Here is a 22280-nt window from a genome sequence, read left to right as displayed (position 1 = left end):
AACATGAAACCTAATTTTTGATTCTACTTGGATGGTCTAGTACATTCTGGAACCACTGTCCAGTGGTTTCTCATTAGCCAGTTTGATTATGCGTGTTTGTGTTCCATGTTGCAGTTGATTGTGTTGTTAAGCTTTCCCAATACTTAGATAGTGGCTGTAGAAAACTTGATCTGTATGTACATATTGATACTGGGGGAAAATGACCGAGTGCTCTGTCCTTGACCTTGTCCTGCTCAACTTTTTTTTAATTGACTGAATGGAGGCTTGGAAGATAAGCTTATCAGATTTCTGTATGACATGGAGTGATGACTAAGCCAAGAGTTGTGAACATCTCAGGGAGCTTAGCATCATAGGGGAAGTAGAGAGACCTTTCTTTTTGGCAGCCAGCTCACTGTCCAGATTCCCAGAGGGACCTCATGGGCTACTTCAGGAGCATGGTCATCCGGTCCTTTCATGTCTTTCCCTCTTGACACTTACACCTTCTGTTCCCTGTGCTAGTTATTACATCATTGTACTGGAAAGAGAACTGTGACTTAACCTTCTCATCTCAGATGAGGGAATGGATGAGACTATGTGACTCCTAAGGTTCTTCCAGCTTTTATCCTTGGCGGTTGTCCTTTGTTCTCAGAAAGGATCAAAATGCCCTCACTATGATACAGTTGAGTCAACAGTGTGTCCAACTGGATGGTCAGGCCAGTACCAGTTCAGAATGCAATAGACCCTATGAATATGGCTTCTCTAATTTTGTGCATCTTGACTTTCCTTTGGGCTAATTTAATTCAGCTTTGCTCAGAGCACAACACCTCTGAGAAAGGCACGCTGTGGTGGGTGGTCCTGTGCCAGTATCTCCCAGGTCTACAATGAATTCTAGAGTTCTTCAGAGTGTCCTTGTACTGCTTTTTCTGACCACCTTGTGAGTTCTTGCTCTGTGTGAATTCTCAAAATAGTCTTTTTTGGCAAGCACACATTTGGTTGGATTGGCCACGTTGTTCCTCCTTATTCTTGAAGAACATTATTCAACTAAAAAAGCACTGCGAGACAGCTAGGATGTGAACAGGGAATCTTGGCCTCTGGCTAAGAGGACTTTGGAATAGTTTATAGTTGTTTTCAGTTATTTGAAAGACGCTATCATACAAGAGGCAGTGTAGAAGAGCAGAGAGGTGCCAAGCGTGTGCTGAGTGCTTTACAGATGTGACCTTATTTGATCCTCACAACAACTCTGGGAGGTTGTGCTTTTATGATCCCCATTTTAAGCAAACTGAGGCAAAGATGGATTGGCCTGGCCAGGGGCACCTAGCTAGGTGAGTCAAATTTGAACTCAGGTCTTCATAACTCCAGATTCCCAGCTGCCAAGATGTGGATTTGCATCTTACCCCTGACATTCTCACTGTGTGGTCCTAGACACGTCACTTAACCTTTCAGTGCTCTGGATAGTTCTCTTAAGTTGAAGAGAAGACCTCGACTTGCATTGGTAGAGGGAGTTCATTCTGTTAATGGAAGTTCATTTCCTGCACCAATCGGACTATGTACAAAAGGGAGCTGAAGTTTTATGGGCCGGTAATAGCAAAAGTCCTCTTCAACTTTAAGATACTATTCTGTGACTTGTTTTATGTTGCTGAGGTGGGCAGAACTAGAAATAACAAATGGGTGTCACAAGAAAGCCAGTTTTGTCTTGAACTTTTTCCTCAGTAAAATAGGCTGCCTTGTAAGCTCTTCATCATGGGAGAGAGTCAGGCACTTAACTGTGTGACATGTAACATGGCTTCCAATTCTAAGTCTGTGATCCTGGTCCAGGCTTTATTCTCTTCTTCTTGAGCTCCTCTGAGTAGGGAAATGGTTTCTTGAAAACAAACCAATTGGGATTCACAGGAGAGGACTTGAAATGGAGGTTTGGTATTAAGCCTCATGCTCATAGGAGTATAAAAACTCAGGCTATTTCAGAGCCAACCAATGCTTTTTGTCCAAAGATGGCCAGACTTTGGTGGGTAGAGCACACTAAACACTGTTTAAAGGCCATGGGCATGGCTGCAGGCTGAGTCCTTGTTTCACTCTGATACTGTGAGGGGTTCTTCAGGAAGACACAAGTAGGGAGCAGGCAAGGGCTGAATGGAACCCTTCCTGGCTGCATCCGCTGTGCTTTGTGAGTATTGGACAAGGACTTTAATGTTGCTCTTATCCCTGTGTGCTCTCCTACTATCTCTCTATCTAGTCTTGACTTTGGTGATTCCACACTTGGATCTCCAAAGACCTTGGGGAGTGAGGGGGGTCAATCTCAGACTCAGTACATCTAAAGCTGAGTCTATTTTCCCCCAAATTAGTCCTCCCTCTTTATTCTTGGCTTCAGCCCTGCAGTTCATCCTGTCTCCATTTCAGTAACTTCAAATCTTTCTCTTCCCTCACTTTTTATATTCAGTCAGTTATATAGTATTTCTTGCTTTGATTTCCACTCCTATCACGGATCATGGTCCAGGCCCATCATCACTCTTCTGGATTCTTGTGGGAGCCTCCTATCGTTTTTCTTCCTGTCTGCTCTATATTCTGAGCTCCTTCATCTCCTTTTCTTGAGTGCTTAGGTCTGCAATTTCCCCAGTGTCAGTGAATTTTTATCCATTCTTGGAATTAATTCAAATGCTGTCTTTTTCTCTTGTTGGGAATTGCTTCTGATTGGGTCACACTTTGACCTCCCCATTATCTTTTCCCTTAAGTGTTCTTGGGGATTCTGTTTTGATACCTCTTGTACTAGTCTGGTGCCTCTTATGTTGTAGAATGTTCCTCATTCTTCTGTTTGACCATCAGCTCTTATTAAGGATGAAGGCAAGGTCTACCTGAGCTTTACTCTCCTAGGGCTCAGCATAGTGTTTGGCATGCGATAAGCACCTGTCAAAGAGTAAATAAATGGATCTTCTTTCAATTTTTCAGTGATTGAAATAGGTCTAAACGGTAGTAGTGAGTCATTGACTATCTGGGGGAGAAAAGTGTGCATTCAGACTTAGTGGTAAAAAAGTGAGAAACTATGACACAGTAGAAGATATTTATAAGAAACAATGGCTGCTTCATTAGTTGAAATATTATGACCAATTTGGAATTTAAAGCTAAGCTATATATATTCTGGAAATGTTATAGGAAAAAGGTGCAAATTAAAATTGGGAACTAGGACTCTCCATTCTATCTGCCTTACTCGTCCTCCCTTCCTCCTTGTCACCGGGCTGGCATGCATTCACACTTCTAACACACACAGCATCTCAAATTGGAAAGGGTTTCTGCAGCTGTCCTGTCCAGCCCAGCCCCTTCTGTGTGTAATGCAAGGGCACCAAGGATGGCACAGACAGGAATACATCTCTCCTTTTCAAAGTGCTCACTGTTGAGAACTAAGGGTAATGCTTAGGGCTCCTTTTTATTCCCTTCAACCTCCTGACCATCTGGAGATAAGGGGACCTTAGTGATATATTGAGCCCCCTACTGTGTGCAAAGTACTTGGGGTGCTAGAGGAGGTAGGATTTAGGAAAGAGGTTACTGAATCTATTTTGGACAAGATTATTGTAAGGCAATAAATTGTTTCATTTACATACCATTTTTTCCCCTTTCTTCATTAATTCTACTGAAAAAGAGATGATGTTACTTTTTTAATATGATAGGACCATTATCATTGCCCTTCTTGGATGATAAAACTTAGTGGGAATATATAGGGGGTAATGATGTCAGTAGGTCAGAGGTTATGTAATGTGCTATTTAGTAATTGTATTTTATTTTTAAGTATAATTTAAAATTGTTTTTCAGAGTGGTTGCACCAATTTATAGTTCTGCAATATTTGGATAGGGGTGAGGTGAAAACTTTTATTTTAACTTATCTTTCTTGGTTATGTGAAGTATAGTTTTCATATTTGTTGACCGCCAGTTTTACTTGAAAGGCCTTTCATAATCTGGTCTCTTACTCCCTACCGTTGTCCTGCTCATTTTCTCTCTGGTGGCTTTCCTTGTGATGTTTGTTCCCTTTCCCCAGATTATCCAAATCTGCTAAAACCTAGCACATGTCTTCCTGAAACCTTCCTCCCCTCCTCTTTCCCTCATTCACCTCCTTTTATGTAAACTGCCACATCTGGAGGCCCTGTCACACAGCAAAGCCCCTGGCAGCCAGCCGGCTCTTGAGGAAACTCGGGGATGACTCTCAGAGCAGAGTGGGGACGGCCAAACCCTCAGTTAGCCTCATCATCACTAGATGGCGCCGTTGCTTTGGGATGGGAGAAATGACAGGTGGGGATTCTGCTGTGGCTATTTTTAGAGCTGGAAGGAGCTTGAGATTATCCAGGGGAGAAAGTAGTGAAGAGACATATGTTCGTTTCTCTGTCCCCTCCACTTGGTGAGTGTGAGCTTAGGCAAATCACTTAACCTTTATGAACCTGTTTCTTCATTTGTAAGGAGATGTATTATTACCTATTAGGGTGCTCTGGGAAAAGAATTTTGTAAATCTTAAAAGTACTTTTTAAGTGAGATAGCTTGTTCTCCAGTCCAGCCAGCCCTCTCATTTTACAGACTAGGAAAACTAAGTCCTGAAGTGATTAAGTGACCTTATTAAAAATTGCATGGCTATTTATTGGCATGTTCAGTAACTGATGGAAAACAAAGAATGATGTGAAGATTGTTACAGCTCTGACATTCCTTTTTAATTCTGTAAAGTATTGGGAGGGAAAAATATTTTCAGGGGCAGTGTCCTCATTCACCATTTCCGTGTACTAAAGAGCGAGAAAATCTTTAACTGGGGAAAACATCAGGAATAGGGATTGAGAAGAGATGAAGCAGCATGGCATAAAGTGAAAAGAATGCTAGGTTTCAATAACAGAAGACTTTGGTTGGAATTATGTGACCAGGGTTGATTGGACAACAAGGCAGCTTCTCTGTATCTCCTCCTGAAAGAAAAGGTCATCTCTAAGATGTCTTCCAATTAAGCCATTATCATATTATGTATCATAATAATTAACTTACCTTTGTTTTGACAACTAGAATGTAAACTTTTTCTTTCTTTTTTAAACTTGCTAGTATTTTATTTTTTCATTTACATGTAAAGGTGATCAGTATTGACCTTTGTAAGATTGAGTTCCCCCTTCCTCCCTTATTTCCTCTTTTCCCAAGACAGCAAGCAATCTGAAATAGGTTATATATGTACAATATTTTAAACATATACCATATTAGTCATGTTATGAAAGAAAAATCAGAAAAAGAGGGAAAACCCCAAGAAAGAAAAAGCCAAAAAAATAAAAGTGAAAATAGTATACTTTGATCCATATTCTTTCTTTGTATACAAATGACATTTTCATCCCAAGTCTGTTGGAATTGCCTTGGAGAAGATAAACTTTTTGAGGGTAGAATTCCTGATTTGGTTTTCTTCTGTTTTCCCACAGTATCTAGCACATAGGTGTTCAGTAAAGACTTTATTAGTAATTGATTGAAATTATTTTTGGCAGCTTTGTCCTAAGAAGTTAAAGGTACTTGTTATATTGCTGCAATACAAAATTCCTGGGAATTTTATATACTATAGTATTTTAGTATTTTAAAATATTTTATAGTATAGTAATACTATACACTTGGTAATATAAATTACCAGCATTTTGAGTTCTGAATTTTTTTCTCCCTCTCCTTTACTTTTCCTTCCCATCATAGCAAGCAGTCTGATATAGGTTATACATATATAATCCTTTGAAACATTTCCATATTTATCATATTGTTCCACATAAATTTGTGGGATAAAAACCACCAATACAATAAGCACAGTAGATTGGTATGTAGTACTTTTAAGACTAGCAAAATATTATATAGGTTCTCATTTTTGTATCGATAATGGTTAAGATCCTGAAACTTAGCAAAATTAATCCGCTAACCTCCTATATTAACTACTACAAACAACTAATCAGTAAGAATGATTTCATAATATAGAGCTCTGTAAAATAGTGGTTGATAAAGGAAGAAAATTTCAGTAGCAGTGTTATGGAGGGATAAAGATGCTAGTTAGTCCACAAGCATTTATTAAAAGTATCTTCTATTTATGAATCAAAGTACCACAGAAAGCTGGGAAGATGTGTTTATCATATAGAAGATAAAACACTTTAGGTTCACTTTATGAACTCATAGAATGAATACATAGAAATTATTATTCTCTACTTATTAGCTTTCCTGTGCTCTTAATGATAGAGCAGAAAAAAATTTTAGATGCCTAGAGCAATCTCTTAATCTTGAATAAATTTCAAACTAGGACAGTATCCTAGCATGTAAAGTAAGCAGCATGATGTACTGGAAAGAGTATACCTGTGCTGTATTTGGTCAAATTCTTGTTTCTTTTTGGACTTCAGTTTCCTCAAGAAGGAAATTAGAATGTTGGTTTAGATGATATTCAAGGTGCCTTCTGTTTCTAAACCCTCTCTGATATGCTTTATTAAGTATCTTTTTTTAGAAGTTAGTTTGACCTGAGCAGATAAATTTATATTAAATGTGGTATATTCTATATAAAATAGCTCAGCTGTTTTCAGTGCTCCTCTTTTTTTTTTTTTCAAAAGTATGGCAGTTGGAGTTATGTGACTATAGGGGCATACAACTACTAAGTGTCTTGAGACAGAATTTGGAACTCAGGTCCTCCTGACCTATCTACTACATCATCTAGCTGCCCCCTCTATGATAATAGAACATTGCCAGCTGCTTTCAAATTAGACTTACTTGGAAATTCATCTGAATTTTACTGTCCTTCAAGATCCTGTCAGTCCTGAAACTCATACCTCCTACCCTCCTTCCCCCTCTTTCTCTTTGTTTGGAAAGAATGGAGAGGGGCTTCTAAATCTTCAGGATAAAAGGGTGTGTATGCCTTGGGATAGTCAACTCAAAATTTTTCACCCACTGCTCTTCATCATTTTCCACCCTGATTGCTTTCCTCTAGACTTCATTATGCTCCCTATGCATCCCCATTCTTCTTTATTTCAGCTTGTCAAGTGTTGTCTTCCCTCATTAGACTGTGTAGTGGTTTTTTAAAGTTTCTTTTTTAAAGTTCAATTTTTTTTTTTTGTTCTTTCTGTTTACATTTTTGGTAGTCTTTGGGTATGTCCTCCTGTTATCAGTTCATAGAAGTCTTTCTATTCTTTTGAATTCTTAATATTCCCTCTTTCTCATGGCATATTAGCAATCCAATTATACATATACCAGGTTTTTTTAAAGCTTTTTCTCAATTGAGGAATTATCTGCTTCACTTCCAATTCTTAGCTCCCATAAAACTTGATAATTCATCAAAGACTCTTTTAAAGACCTTTAAAAAATTTATTCAAAGATAATTTTTTTTTAAATAACAAGCTTTCTTTAAAAGAGTTTTCCATTGAATTTGCATTCGTGCCCAAAGTAGAATCTTGTAATAGTAATATTTTTTGCACTTGGCTAGCTCATTGAGAAAAAAATGTACTTTTTTCATATACTATGCATTTCTGAATAAGTGTTTCTCTGAAAGTAGCTGAAAATAGTACTTCATGACTTCATTTTTTAATGACAAAAATGCCAACTTAGTTGAATTTTTAGCCTCTCTAATTTGAAAAACAGAACAAAGGATTATAGATTTTGGTTTGAAAGAAATGATATTATGTACACTGTGATACTGTGATAAATTATAAGGATTTAGAGAAAAGTAAAAGGCAGTCTTAATAGGGGAGAAAACATGGAAAAGAGGAAGTCATGAGTTCAAATTTGACCTTAGATATTTATTCCTGGGCAATTTGCTTAATGAACCTCTTCGCCTTAATCTGATAAACCATTCCAGTATTTTTTACCAAAAAGCCCCATTGATTAGGAAGAGCCAGACACAACTAAACCATACCAACAGCCAGGAGAGAGAACACATAAAATAACCATGTACAAACAAGATATAGATACGATACATTGGAGATAATATCAGATTAAGGGATATAGGGAGAAGAATGCATTTTCCTTCTATGGCAGTGAAAGCGTTTTTCATATTACCTATGTTTAATTTTTAAAAATTCAAATTTAAAACTTTTTTCATGTATTTTTCTTGTTTATTGGTGTTTTGATAATCACATTTCCTAATATAGTTCTTTCCTCCTCCCCTCACATATAGCCATCCCTTTTAATAAAGAAATTTTAAAAATAGAGGAAAACTGGAAAGTTAAACCAACATGTTAAGCAAATCTTTTTTTTTAATTTAATTTAATTTAATAATAACTTTATATTGACAGAATCCATGCCAGGGTAATTTTTTTACAACATTATCCCTTGCATTCGCTTCTGTTCCGATTTTTCCCCTCCCTCCCTCTATCCCCTCCCCTAGATGGCAAGCAGTCCTATATATGTTAGATATGTTGCAGTATATCCTAGATACAATATATGTTTGCAGAACCGAACAGTTCTCTTGTTGCACAGGGAGAATTGGATTCAGAAGGTATAAATAACCCGGGAAGAAAAACAAAAATGCAAATAGTTCACATTCATTTCTTAGTGTTCTTTCTTTGGGTGTAGCTGCTTCTGTCCATCATTTATCAATTGAAACTGAGTTAGGTCTCTTTGTCAAAGAAATCCACTTCCATTAGAATACATCCTCATATATTATCGTTGTCGAAGTGTATAATGATCTCCTGGTTCTGCTCATTTCACTTAGCATCAGTTCATGTAAGTCTCTCCAAGCTTCTCTGTATTCATCCTGCTGGTCATATACCACAATTTACCCAGCCATGGATGATGGGCATCCATTCAATTTCCAGTTTCTAGCCACTACAAACAGGACTGCCACAAACATTTTGGCACATACAGGTCCCTTTCCCTTCTTTAGTATCTCTTTGGGGTATAAGCCCAGTAGTAGCACTGCTGGATCAAAGGGTATGCACAGTTTGATAACTTTTTGGGCATAATTCCAGATTGCTCTCCAGAATGGTTGGATTCGTTCACAACTCCACCAACAATGCTGCATCAGTGTCCCAGTTTTCCCGCATCCCCTCCAACATTCATCATTATTTTTTCCTGTCATCCTAGCCAATCTGACAGGTGTGTAGTGGTATTTCAGAGTTGTCTTAATTTGCATTTCTCTGATCAATAGTGAGCAAATCTGAAGTTATATGCAATATTTCGTACTTGTAACAAAGGAACACACATTTACTAAATTCCTATTACCATTTTGCAAGTGGTATAGTTGTGAAATATATAAATTTTTGTATAACCTATACAACCATTTTACAATAATCTTTAACCATTTTGCAATTTGATCCCCCCAAAACTCTTTTATAGTTGGGGAAACAAGTCACCTGCTTAGTGTCTGAGCCAGGATTTGAACTTGGGTCTTCCTGATTCCAATCCAGTGCAGTATCCACTGTAATTGATCTATCTATATGCCTCTCTAAATATTGAAAAGAGAAATATATTTCTTCTTTGGGGAGCAAACTTGATGATAATCTCAGTTAAAAACATTTTTTAAAAATGTTAATTTGTTTTTACATCACTTACCTTTTTTAGTGTTTCCATTCTTTCTCCCATTGCCAGAGATCCTTTCCCTATAAGAAATAATAAAACAGAAGTAGAAATGAGAGGTTGAAAGCAGGAAAACATGGAAAAATTATTTAATTAGTATTATTAAATTAACCAATATAAGGAGAAAACTTGACAACATTGGCTACATCTAGTTTCCTACCTCTACAAAAATGAAATGGCAGATGGAGGATAAGAGAGGTTTCTTCTCATCTCTTTTATTAGGAACTAATCTTTATCAATTTTATTTTATTTTTAACTTGCTTTTGTCTAGATTTAATTTATTTTTTCAATGAATAAAAATATTTTTTCTTCCCCATCTTTCTTTCCTCAACTCATTGGGGGAAAAAAGGAAAAAGAAAACTCTTGTAACAAATACAAATATTGGAAGCAAGACAAATTCCTGCACTGGCTATTGCCAAAAAAAATGCACATTTCAATAATTTTTATCCTTCATACTTTTGATCGAATTGCTATCAGTTCTGAAGTCTTTAAAAATTATTTGTCTTTATGGTATTATTGTTGTATAGTTTTTTCCCCTGGTTGTATTCATTTCACTTTGCATCAGTACTTGTGAGTCTTTCCAGTATTCTCTGAAACAATCCTTTCATTTGATAACGATAGTGATGATAACAGCTAATCATTATAGACACTAGCACAATGCTAAGTGCTTTACTAATATAATCTTATTTGATAGGTGAGACAATTATATTACAGTTGTATATTTATAATTATTATATAGCACAATAATAATATTCATGCATATCCAGTAATTTGTTTAGTCATTCCCCACTTGAGGGGCATTCCTTTATTCCTAGTACTTTGTCACCAGAGAAAGAGTTACTATGCTATACTGGTACTGATGGGTTTTATTCTTCCTTGATCTCTTTGATGTGTGGGTTTTTTGTATATTAGTTTATATTTGTCTTGTCTCTCCAGGAGAGTTTGTCATTTCCCTTTTCTTGTTAATTTTGTTAATCTGATGATTATTACATTTCTCTAAATAGTGATTTGGAGCATTTTTTAGCATAGTTTTTGAAAACACATTTTTATTGATTTTTTTTTTTTAATGTTGCTGACAAATTCCAGATCTCCCAAGATGAGAAAATATGCAAGCGTCTGGACGTAGTCAGGTTTTAGCAGCTTCTACATTAAAGGATTGGAGGGTTTGGAATTTGATATTCTGGAAAACAGTGGGGCTATGATTATAACCAAGAAATAACCTATCCAACAAAACTGAGTATAAAGTTTTAGGGGAAAAAGTGGAAATTTAATGAAATGGAGGGTTTTTTAAGCATTCATTGATGGAATACCAGAGCTGAATACAAAAATTGATTTTCAAATACAGGACTCAAAAGAAGTATAAGGTGGTAATCAGTAAAGTGATATCATAAGGGACTTAAGGTTTATCTGTATACTTTGCCTATATGGGAGGATGATACTTGTAAACTTATTAGAAATTTTTTATTATTATGACAAAAGGGGTATAATATAGACAGATGGCACAGATGTGAATCGAATTTGAAAGAGATATTATCTAAGAAAAAAATTAAGGAATGAGAAGAATGTACTGAAAAGGGAAAAGGAGAAGTGGAATGGTGTAAATTATCTGTCATAAAAGAGGAACATTATCTTCATATGCCATAACTTATTCAACTATTCCCCAGTGGATGGACATCTACTCATTTTCCAAGTCTCTATTACCACAAAAAGAGATGCTACAAACATTTTTGCACAGTGGATCCTTTCCCCTCCTTTGGGATACAGACTTAGTAATGACACTGCTGGATCAGAGAGTATGCACAATTTTTTTTTTAATTTAATTTTATTTAATAATAACTTTGTATTGACAGAATCCATGCCAGGATAATTTTTACACAGCATTATCCCTTGCAATCACTTATGTTTCGCTTTTTCCCCTCCCTCCCTCCCCCCCCCCCCAAGATGGCAAGCAGTCCTGTATATGTTAAATATGTTGCAGTATATCCTAGATACAATACATATTTGCAGAACCGAACAGTTCTCCCGCTGCACAGGGAGAATTGGATTCAGAAGGTAAAAATAACTCGGGAAGAAAATCAAAAATCAAATAGTTCACATTCATTTCCCAGTATTCCTTCTTTGGGTGTAGCTGTTTCTGTCCATCATTTATCCAATGAAACTCAGTTAAGTCTCTTTGTCAGAGAAATCCACTTCCATCAGAATACATCCTCATACAATATCGTTGTCGAAGTGTATAATGATCTCCTGGTTCTGCTCGAGTATGCACAATTTGATAGTCCTTTGGGTATAGTTCCAAATTGCTCTCCAGAATGGTTGGATCAGTTCACAACTCCACCAATAATGGATTAGTGTCCCCGTTTTCCCACGTCCATCCCTTCCATCATTTACCATTATCTTTTCTTATCATTTTAGCCAATCTGAAAAGTGTGAGGTGGTATCTGAGAATTCTTTTAATTTGCATTTTTCTATTCAATGGTGATTCAGAGCATTAAATGAAACATTAAAAAAAACTGCTGAAATATCTCAGAATTTTTTCCTACTTTGTTTTCTCTTTCCAAATAACAAGAAGATTTTTTTTTAATTGGCAAAACTGATCAATACTTCATAAAAGTCAATGCAGTGCACCACACTTGTGACCCTCCTCCCATCTTTGCTATGCAGCCTTTATTTACCTTATAAATGTTCATTCCCTTCCCTTTTATCCTAAGAGTTGAGGGTAGCTTTTTAGATCTCTTCTTCAGAGCCTTGCTTGGTTGTAATGTTGACGTGTGTGTGTGTGTGTGTGTGTATGTATGTGTGTGAGATAGAGACAGAGACATGTGCACACACATAGAAATATATATCTTTTTTATTTCTGTTCATTATGCATTGATTCATGTAACTCTTTCCCATGCTTTAATTTTCACCATAAAGCACACTTATTTTGCATTACATTTATGTTACATAGTTTATTTTGCCATTCCTTAATATTTGGGCAGGTTTATTCACATTTTGCTTTCTTTTTTTTTTTTTAAAGTCATAGAACATAAAATCCTTCTATAAGTAGAATTTTATAAATAAAACGATACTCTTGGAATATTAGCTTAATAGTTGAATCTTCTAAGTGATTCTATCCAGTGCCAGCTTCTCCAGCACTTTGCCTTTTTCATCATTCCTAATTTACCATCCATCCCTCTTGTCTGCTTTTCTGGTTGGTTCCTTGCTGCTACTGTAGAATCTCACCATATTCAAAAATGCTCACTTGACCTTTGTTTCCTGTGGTCTCATATACTTTGTGTTTCTGACTTCCTGAGATAAACTAAAGCTAGATGAAATATTAAAATTATTTGGCAAAAAAAAATCTCAAATCTTGTGATTTTTAAAAAGTTGGAATGTAGGGACAGTAGCACTTTTAGATATCATAGCAATGATCATAATTGTTACTAGTTACAAAAGGAAAAAAGTGGAACAAACTAGGTAAGAAAGAATTAGAAAAAATTGAGCTGAATATAAGTAATTCATAAATATGAATGAATTATTGACAAGAACTTCATGGAAAACTTGAACACACTTTGGCAGAAATTAACACATCATATGCCACAATAAGCTAAAGATGGATACTGAATCTTAATATTAAAGGTAATACTATCTTTAAAAATAATGAAAGAATTAGAGTAAATAAACTCAAAAAGATAAAATAGATAATTTAGATCTGTGAAGCTGAAAAATTTTTGCGTAGACAAAAATAATGCAAATATTTGAATGAAGAAGAAAATCTTCAATTTTTTAAAACACCTTTGCCTTAAAAGTCTTTATGAAGGAATAAATCTATCCCCATTTTGGAGGTTGGGAAATTGATTTAAGAAATTGATTGTTACCTGGCATTAGCAAATCAAAGGTCAATTATTTTCAAAATCACTTGCCAGTCATAAACAATTATCAGTTAGGTACTTACACTAGTGGTGAGGTTACAGTAGTCTGAATGAAAACATCCCCTATTCTGAAGGAGCTTATTACCTTCTAAGGAGGGAGCTATTATATATAAGTCTATATGAAATAGATAGAGTGACTGTCCTAAAGTTAGGAAGACCCGAGTTCAGATCCTTTCTCAGAATTTACCAGCTGTGTGAGGAGAAAGGGTGTTTAGTAGGTTCCCTGTAGAAGATAATGTTTGAATTTTTTATTGAAAGAAAAGGGGAAGACTTCTAAAAAGGCAGGGGGAGGTGTGAGTTTTTTGAATTTGCATATGTGTGGGGTTTGTATGATCAGGTTTGTGCTTAAGGAAACTGGATTATTAAGTATTTTTAACTTCTAAATTCTTTGTAACCTATTGCATTTTTAACACATATTAAATCTTTTCAGGGGCCGAAGCAGTGGCAAAGGACTTCCTCAGTCTACAGTAAGTAAATATGAATATTTTAACTTGTTTTTGAGAAATTAAAATTTAAATTGGCTTTTAATTTATAAACTGTTAGCTAAAAAAAATAATCAGTCATACTAATCTCATATTTTGTAATTTTGATTGTAGATCAAGTGATCATATTTTTTTATTTAGGGTGTCATTTCTCAAACATAGTCTAAGAAGACAGTATTTAGATCCATAAAATAGAGAGCAACTTTAAAATCCTTTGCTCAAACTAGACACATTTAGATTAATAATCAAAGTAGAAAGGAAAATCAGGAATAGAAAAACTTTTGTCAACTGAAAATGTGCTGTTTTGAACTCATTCTGACTTATAAATGCTAAGGTCTTTTTTTTCTGCACTCAACTCATCTTTCATCCTTTTATCTTTATGGAAAATTGCCTTCTGGTCATAGATTTTGTCAGCTTTAGGGTAGAGTTTGTGACTGAAAAATAATAACATGATTGAATCGGGTAGGAATTGATGCAGACTTAGATTTCTTTTTGGTTCAGGAGATGGATGCTTTGAGAGAAGTAAAGAGGATAAAGTCAAAGTTCAAAAAGTTATTTTTTTAATCCTGTGCACTTTTCACATGATTTGTATCTAACACTAAAATTCATTTGTACAGATTGTGAATATATGAGATTCTGTAATTCTTTCATAAAGCAAGAATCTTGATTTTAATTTTTAAGTAAATTTAATTAATTTTAATTAAGTAAAGTTTTCTGACCTGTATTACAGTCAATAAAAGTAAACATCTTTCTGATCATTCTTTTTACATTCCAGATTTCTTTTGATGGCATCTATGCGAATATGAGGATGGTTCATATACTTACATCAGTTGTTGTAAGTTTTCACAATATTTCTTAAAATTGTATTTTTGGTGGTATAATTAAAATACAGTGAATTTTGAAAATATAGTGTATGAAAAGATACTTGAAACCATGGGTCTACTTTAAGGGAAAGTAATGGTGATGTTTTACAAGGCAATTTGAAAGCAAATTGGATTAGAATTTCTATGTATAGCACACAGTATATAATGTATTCTGTTCCTGATGTCTTCTTTTACTAAGGCTGGCATTTGGTATTCTTCACAGTGGTTCACACTCTCCTATCCTCGTTATTGCCAGATTAAAGTAAATTTAAATTGGAAGTATTTGTACAAACTACTTAAGCTGAGAATCATGCTGCCAACTTACATTTGAGATAAATATATTCTGTCTGAATCATTCAAATAAGATCTACAGATGCTCTTCTCCCCATGTCTCATCAGTCTAGATTTTAGTTATTTCTTTTGAAATATACAAACTAGATAAAATCACAATTCATAATTATGGAGATGCTTTATTTGATTCTTTTTTAATGTTTTTAGGGATCCAAATGTGAAGTTCAAGTGAAAAATGGAGGTGTATATGAAGGAGTTTTTAAAACATATAGTCCTAAGGTAATGAAAAAAAAAGTTTCTATTTTGCTAGCTTTTTTTTCCTTTTGCAGACATTGTAATTTCTTACTGTGCATTCATGGTATTGCTGCTTAATTGAAATATAATTAAGATTTCTGAATTGAGTGTTTTATATTTTTGACTTTTTATCTTTCTGGAGCAGCTGGGTGGCATTGTAGATAGAATTTTGGACTTGCAAGTCAGAAGAGTTCCTATTGCAGATTTAATAGCTGTGTGACCCTGGCCATGGCACTTTTAATCTCTTTGCCTCAGATTTTTATTTGTAAAGAAAAGCTAATAAGTAATAGGTATGTCTTACAGTGTTGTCTTGAAAATCAAATGAGGTAATATATAAAGTGCTTTGTGAAAGTAAAAGTGTTCTACAAAACCTAGTGGATACCTAAGCCTAGAATAGCCTGGGAAAACAATCAGTAAAATATTAGCAGAGTCTAAACAATTCCTTGACTATTACCTGTGATCAGGTTGGATTTGTACCAGGAATATGGTCATTGTTCAGCATTTGGAAAAGTATAAATATAATTGACTCTAATCACTCCCTCCTCTCCACCTCTCACCCCTCAAAAAGTCATCACATCAATAGTATATCATTAGATATATATATATTTTTTACCAAACCTGGTCATTATCTGAATAAATAAGTCTTTCCTTAAAATGATAAATAGTATCTCTCAGAGACTGAGAGCTAGCATTATTTTCCTTGAAGAGACATTATAATATTCCAATAAGATCCAAGGCAATACATGAATGGGTATCCCTTCTCATTACTATTGTTTTTTAATATCATTCTAGAAAATACTAGGTTATAGTAATAATAATAACAACAACAACAATATCATTTGTGATGATAATATATATTTGCATAGTACTTCGTTTTTACCAGGCTTTACAGATTTCTCATTTGACCTTCACAACAACCCTGGGCAATAGCTGCTGTTAGTATCCCCATTTTATCGATGAAGAAACTGAAACAAATAGGTGAAATAACTTGCTCAGAATCACGGAGCTAGGAAAGTGTCTCTGAGCCCAGAACTTTCTCTGTTGTACCACTCGCCTTCCTCAATAAGCAAGGAAACAAAATTGAGGGTCTTTGCATAGACAAAGAGAAAACTAAGTTATTATTGTTTGCAGATATGTAATGGTTTAACAATAGTTAAAAATCAAACTAAAAGTAGTTGGTATAAATTCTCATACAAGTCATTAACCTTTATTACTAAGAGAACCTAGCTTGAAGAGAGATTAATTAAAAAGGCATGTCAATCAGTGTACTTAAAGAATGTATAGTAGAGCTCTTAGGAATCTGTTTATCAAGAAATCCCCCTAGTGCTTAAATGAGGACAACTATAGAATATTTTTTACAGAAATAAAATAAGGCTTAAACAACTAGAATGGTGTCAACTGATCATGATTGAGTTATGTCATTAACATAAAAATGGTGATAAACACTCAAATCCACTTACGGATTTGGTGCCAAACTACCTTGGAGTTATTTACAAATCTACACAAAATAACATTTAAGAATCAAGACTTTTAAAAGAAATGTCTTTTGTTTTCGTTTTTAAGAAATGGAAGGGTCTCAGTAGTTTTGGATCTGCAATTGTATGGTAAAGTAATAATAAAACAGTCTGGTTCTGGTAAAGTTGATCAGATGAAGTAAATAGGACTTAGAGGCAATCCATGTCTTGAAGGATAAAAACTATTTGGTGAAGATTGCTGAGAAACTGCAAGTCATCCAGTAGAAACTAAATTTTGCAGTGAACTTTTTCTCTGACACAAAGAGAAGGCCAAAAACTTTTATCCAGATTTACCAGATCATAGGGACATTGAGTCTTTAACCACTGAGATGTGGAAGAGAATCAGCTGCAGTTGTCTGCTCAGCCATAGATTTTCCTGTCTTTTTTTTTTTTTTTTTAAATATGTACTATTAACTATCCTGTTTAAGATAGTTTTGACAACTAATTTGGTCATAAATAGTTTCCAAAATTTTTTTTAAGCAATATTAAAAAATGATTTATATAGTTATGCTTAAATGAACTTGATTACACTTACTGTATTTTGGTGCTAAGTATAGCTACAAGTTATCACGCATTTTTATTTTAAAAGATTGTTAGGCTTGTCATTCAATTTAGTTAGTTGATTCCTATCTTTATTAGCTATTATACTGTTCTCTACCTCAATAACCCGAGAAGATTTTTTTTTGAGATATTTTATCACATTATTTATTAAATAATGGGAAAACCTACTTGATAGTTTTGTATGCTTTCACCTGTAGTGTGTTTTGGGGAAAAAAAAAAAATTGCCCCATGTGTAGAAAAATTGTTCCTGATAGCTTTTCCCAAAGACAAAAACTGAAGCAGGCCCATTGAAATTAAACAAAAATAGGCGTTTTCAGTTTAAGTTCCCTGATTTTATACATATTGAATGGTCTACAATTCTTTGATTAAAATATCGTATTTCACTTTTGTGACAACCATGCTAGCACCCAGGATACCTGAGAATCATCCGGAGTCAGGATAAGCAAAATTCCCTAGTCTTTATTCTTGCTCCTTCCGGGTAGAAGTGATAGGATCTCTGCAACAGCCTTCTTCCTTGTCCACCACAAAAAGTGACTCTGGCTGGTCTTACTCCACCCCTTAGTCCCTCCTACAATCCTCTGAATGCACCAATCATCGAGCCAGCACAGGATAGTGGGAAGGGCCATTTTCCAAGCATATGCCCATAGAATATTGTCCAATCGGTAGTTAGCCTCAAGTGCTCGGCTGTCCTGACCTCAGTGAATCGACTCGAGTTTCAGCCCTCTACAACTTTGGCTTAGTGTAGCAATTTTGAGTAAAGCGTAGCATTACATATATTGTGAGTAATCTTTGAATGTCAAATACTCAAGAATTAAGGAGCACACATGATTTTAGTTTAGATAATTTTCTATTGTGTTGTTAAATATTTAGTTTAAGCTAAATTGTGTCTCAGAATTTGCTATAAGTGTGTTTGATTTTAAATTTGCAAAAAATGTGAAGATAAACCTTTAGCACAAATCTGAACTAAAGGTATAAGCCATCATTCTTGCTCATAATAGCCAGTATCTTGATGTGGTTTACGGGTGTTACATGGCAAAAAAAAATAACATCAATGAAATCTTTTTTTTTTTTAGCTTTTTATTTTCAAAACATATGCAAAGATAATTTTTAACATTCTCCTTGCAAAACCTTGTGTTTTAAATGTTTTTCCCTCCCTTCCCCTTACTCCCTCTCCTAAATGAATAGAATCTTATAAAATTTTTAAGTGAGGTATGAAAAATAAAGTAGTGTGTAACCACCTGGTTAAGATTGTTTCTTATATATGTATTTAAAACTCAAATTCTATACATGGTAGGATTTCACTGTTTTGGGTACTGTTCTCTGTCCTAGTCTTTTGTGTTTTGAAGTATTTATGAATGTTGGGAACTGGGCATTCACAATTTAAAAAACAAGAATAGGCTTTAATTAGAATGTCTAATACAATGTCAGGTGTTGACTGAGTATGTATTGTTCACTAGCCACTTCAGCACTTGGAATTCTGTTAATTATCCCTGCATCTTACTTTAAGATGCAACCAAGAAAAGATGCTCCTTTATGAAGCCTTTCTTCCCTGCCCTTCCTCTTTTAATGTTTTCCCTCCCAAACTGATTATTGTTTACTTAGTCTGTATATATTAATATTTGTTTACTTAATTTTTATAATTTTTATGTGTATTTGTTTCCCCATTAGAATGTAAACAAATAGGGATTATTTTAATTTTTTGTATATATGTAGTTTCTAGAATCTAGAGCAGTGCTTAGTACCTGGTATATACTTAATATGTTCATTATTAGTTTGATTCTTCACCCATAGTTTGGTACCTTTCTAATAAAAGTATAAATATCTCTCTTGATGACATTTTTGGGGAGACCCCAGAGAGTTAGCATGTTGGAAATTGTTGCCAAAAGATCTAAATTCAAGTATTTATTGACTTTTAATGTAACTTTGGAATTTGAGCCAAGTCTAATCAGGACTTCAGTTTCTTCCACTGAAAAATAGAGAAAAGAGTTTCATGTTCTAGATTGTTGAGGAGCCAACATGATTTTTTGTGAAGGTGTTTTGAAAACCATTAATTGCTATATAGATGTGAGATAAGCTTTTCATTTGCTGTATGATTTTCTTCCAGTCTTATTGAGCTGGTAACAGGAAACTCCTTTTAAATGTTTAAGACTATTTGATGGATATTTCTTTTTGGAGGAAGCTTTTTTCTTTTAAATGGTAGCATGGGCCACACTTTAGTTATTGAGCCAGTAGATCAGAGTACTTTCCTAGAGAGTATATGATTTTTTTATATGTTGTGAAACAAGTTAATTGACTGGTCTTTTCTCCCTTCCCCACCCCATCCTAATCACAAAGGGCTTTGTGTTGTAAAATGCTTACTATTATAATTTTATCTATGATTTGATTTTTAATGGACATTTTTAATACTTCCCTCTTTAAATTTTAGTGTGATTTAGTGCTCGATGCTGCTCATAAGAAAACCACAGATTCCAGCCCTGGGCCAAAGCGTGAAGATATCGTGGAGAGGATTTTGTTCAAGTGTTCAGACTTTGTAGTGGTACAGTTCAAAGACATGGATTCCAATTATGCCAGAAGAGGTAGGTTTTTAAGTTGATGAAAATAGCATATTATTGAGAAGGCCATTAAGTTTGTTAATTGCAGTGTATTTATGAAATATTGTCATTAATTTGATTTTCACCAATTTGGTTTAGAAAAATGGCTTTTATAAAATATTATGGAGACAAAGTGCATTTTAATCAATCTTGAAAGGAAATACATTAATTAGGACATATCTTTACTGAGTTTAATTAAATATTTTTTTTTCTTGGTGTTTTTAATTATACTTTTGAAAGTTTCTTAAGATGTGATATTCTTTTCTTCATGGTTTAGAGCTTACCATGGGTCATTTAATTTAAAAATATACTTAATATAAAAATATACCAAAAAATTGATGTAGGAAGGGAAAGGCACCTGGTATCCTAATCTTAGCAGAAGATAAGCAGGTTGGGTAAGCAGATAATCAGGCACCAAGTAGTCAGAGGAAACATACTACCAATCAGAAAGGGTATGTAGATTTATGGAGATTGAGTCCAACACCATTGCTTATGGGAATTTGTGGTTTATTTTAGTAATTAGAGAATATATTCTGCCAGGCTTATTAGCCTTAGTAATTTCTAAAAAGATTTCAAGGGCAGTTGTCAAGTATGGGTTCTTTTTTTTTCTTTTCTTTTTTTCTTTTTGGTTATTTAAATATAAATAAACTTCATTATTGTTAAAACTCACATGGGATTATTTATATGTGTCTTTACTTTTCCGCTATGGATTTCCTTTTTTTTTTTTTTTAATCTTTCATAAAGCTTTTATTTTTATTTTATTTAATTTTTAGTATTTTCTTTTTTCTTTTTCTTTTTTATTTTTTAAAATAACTTTTTATTGACAGAACTCATGCCAGGGTAATTTTTTACAACATTATTATCCCTTGCACTCACTTCTGTTTCGATTTTCCCCCTCCCTCCCTCTATCCCCTCCCCCAGATGGCAAGCAGTCCTATACATGTTAAATATGTCACAGTATATCCTAGATACAATATATGTATGCAGAACCGAACAGTTCTCTTGTTGTCTAGGGAGAATTGGATTCAAAAGGTAGTATTTTTTTTTTCTTTAAAAATTCTACAGAATGTTGCCCCTACAATTCAGAATATTTAACACTTAGAGAATTATTGAAACAAAAATTGGAAATTAATAGTGAAGAAATGTACTGGCCAAAAATTTACACAAATGTATTTATAGTAACAAACAGGTTTGTTTATGGTGCCATCCTTTTTTGCCCAAAAAATCAGGAAAAAATTTTTCTTCCCTCTTAACCTGTCTTTATTTTTGCATTTTCAAGTTAGCCAAAATTAAAAAGAAAAAGATGACATAATACCTTTTGAAATCTTTGACTTTTCTTAAAGCAGAAATATTCTTTATTTTTTTCAAATTATATCTATTACACACACACACACACACACACACACACACACACACACATACACACATACACCCCCCCCCACATATATATATATAAAATTATGCAGAACATTTACATATTAGTTATGTTGCATATGCCTTCTTCCTGCTTCCCCAAAAAGCAAGAGAAATAATTGGAAAAAATGTCTTTCAATTTGCATTCAAGAATTAATGAATTCTGGGTAGCATTTTTTTGCCATGAGTCAGAATTGTTGTGGATTACTGTATTGATCAGAAAAGCTAAGTCTTTCACATTTGTTCATTGTCATTGTTATAGTATTATTATTACTGTGTATGATAATCTCCTGGTTCTGCTCATTCACTTGGTTTTTGATGGGATGGGGGATCTAGTGACTGGTGGTAAAGGGATAATGGCATGGGAAATGACAGGTACACAGAATGCAAGGTGTTGTGTTAACTAGAAATACTTCATTTTGGAAGCAACACACATATAAGCATCAAACTATTTAAAAGGTGAAATTTACTATACCTTGACCAAATGCTGCTTTATAGACAGTTTACAGTCTTTATAACTAAGAGAAGGCACCCTCAGAACCGTTGTGGCCATCAAATAGTGTTTACTTTGATAAATGGCAGAGGTACAACAGTGAAAGACAGTATCATTTGAGAATATAAGGTTGTGTGTGTGTTTTTTTCCCAAGATTTTATGAAATGAGGGGGATGAATCTTTGCCAGGAAATATAAGATAGTTAAAAAAAAAAAAAAGATAAAGAGACATGTTATTACAGAGAATATGGTGTGAGACTTAACTGGAGCAGATCTTTTTAGTCTTTGTAGTTGAAGCTGGAAAGAGAATAATATGTTGAAACAAAATGGTACTGAACTAGCATTTTAGTGACAATTGATTTCTCAT

At 34.3% G+C, this 22280-nt stretch overlaps 1 protein-coding gene across 7 annotated transcripts in view; it reads left to right on the top strand.

The window, feature by feature from the left end:
* The first annotated feature begins 13842 nt into the window (after positions 1-13842).
* The window catches only part of ATXN2 (ataxin 2), a 71795-nt gene continuing 63357 nt past the window's right edge, over positions 13843-22280 (top strand). For 2 of the 7 annotated variants that reach the window (XM_051972787.1, XM_051972786.1), the window contains exons 1-4: positions 13861-13879; positions 14670-14729; positions 15256-15327; positions 19843-19993. In XM_051972787.1, the coding sequence (XP_051828747.1) occupies positions 14697-14729; positions 15256-15327; positions 19843-19993 (256 nt within the window). In that variant the 5' untranslated portion in view covers positions 13861-13879; positions 14670-14696. Of the gene's footprint in view, positions 13880-14669; positions 14730-15255; positions 15328-19842; positions 19994-22280 lie in introns of all 7 variants that reach the window. The other 5 variants (XM_051972791.1, XM_051972789.1, XM_051972784.1 and 2 more) reach the window with 5 other exon arrangements.

Source organism: Antechinus flavipes, chromosome 1 (assembly GCF_016432865.1).
Source record: "Antechinus flavipes isolate AdamAnt ecotype Samford, QLD, Australia chromosome 1, AdamAnt_v2, whole genome shotgun sequence".
Classification (NCBI taxonomy): Eukaryota; Metazoa; Chordata; class Mammalia; order Dasyuromorphia; family Dasyuridae; genus Antechinus; species Antechinus flavipes.
This window is presented reverse-complemented; position numbering and strand designations above follow the sequence as displayed.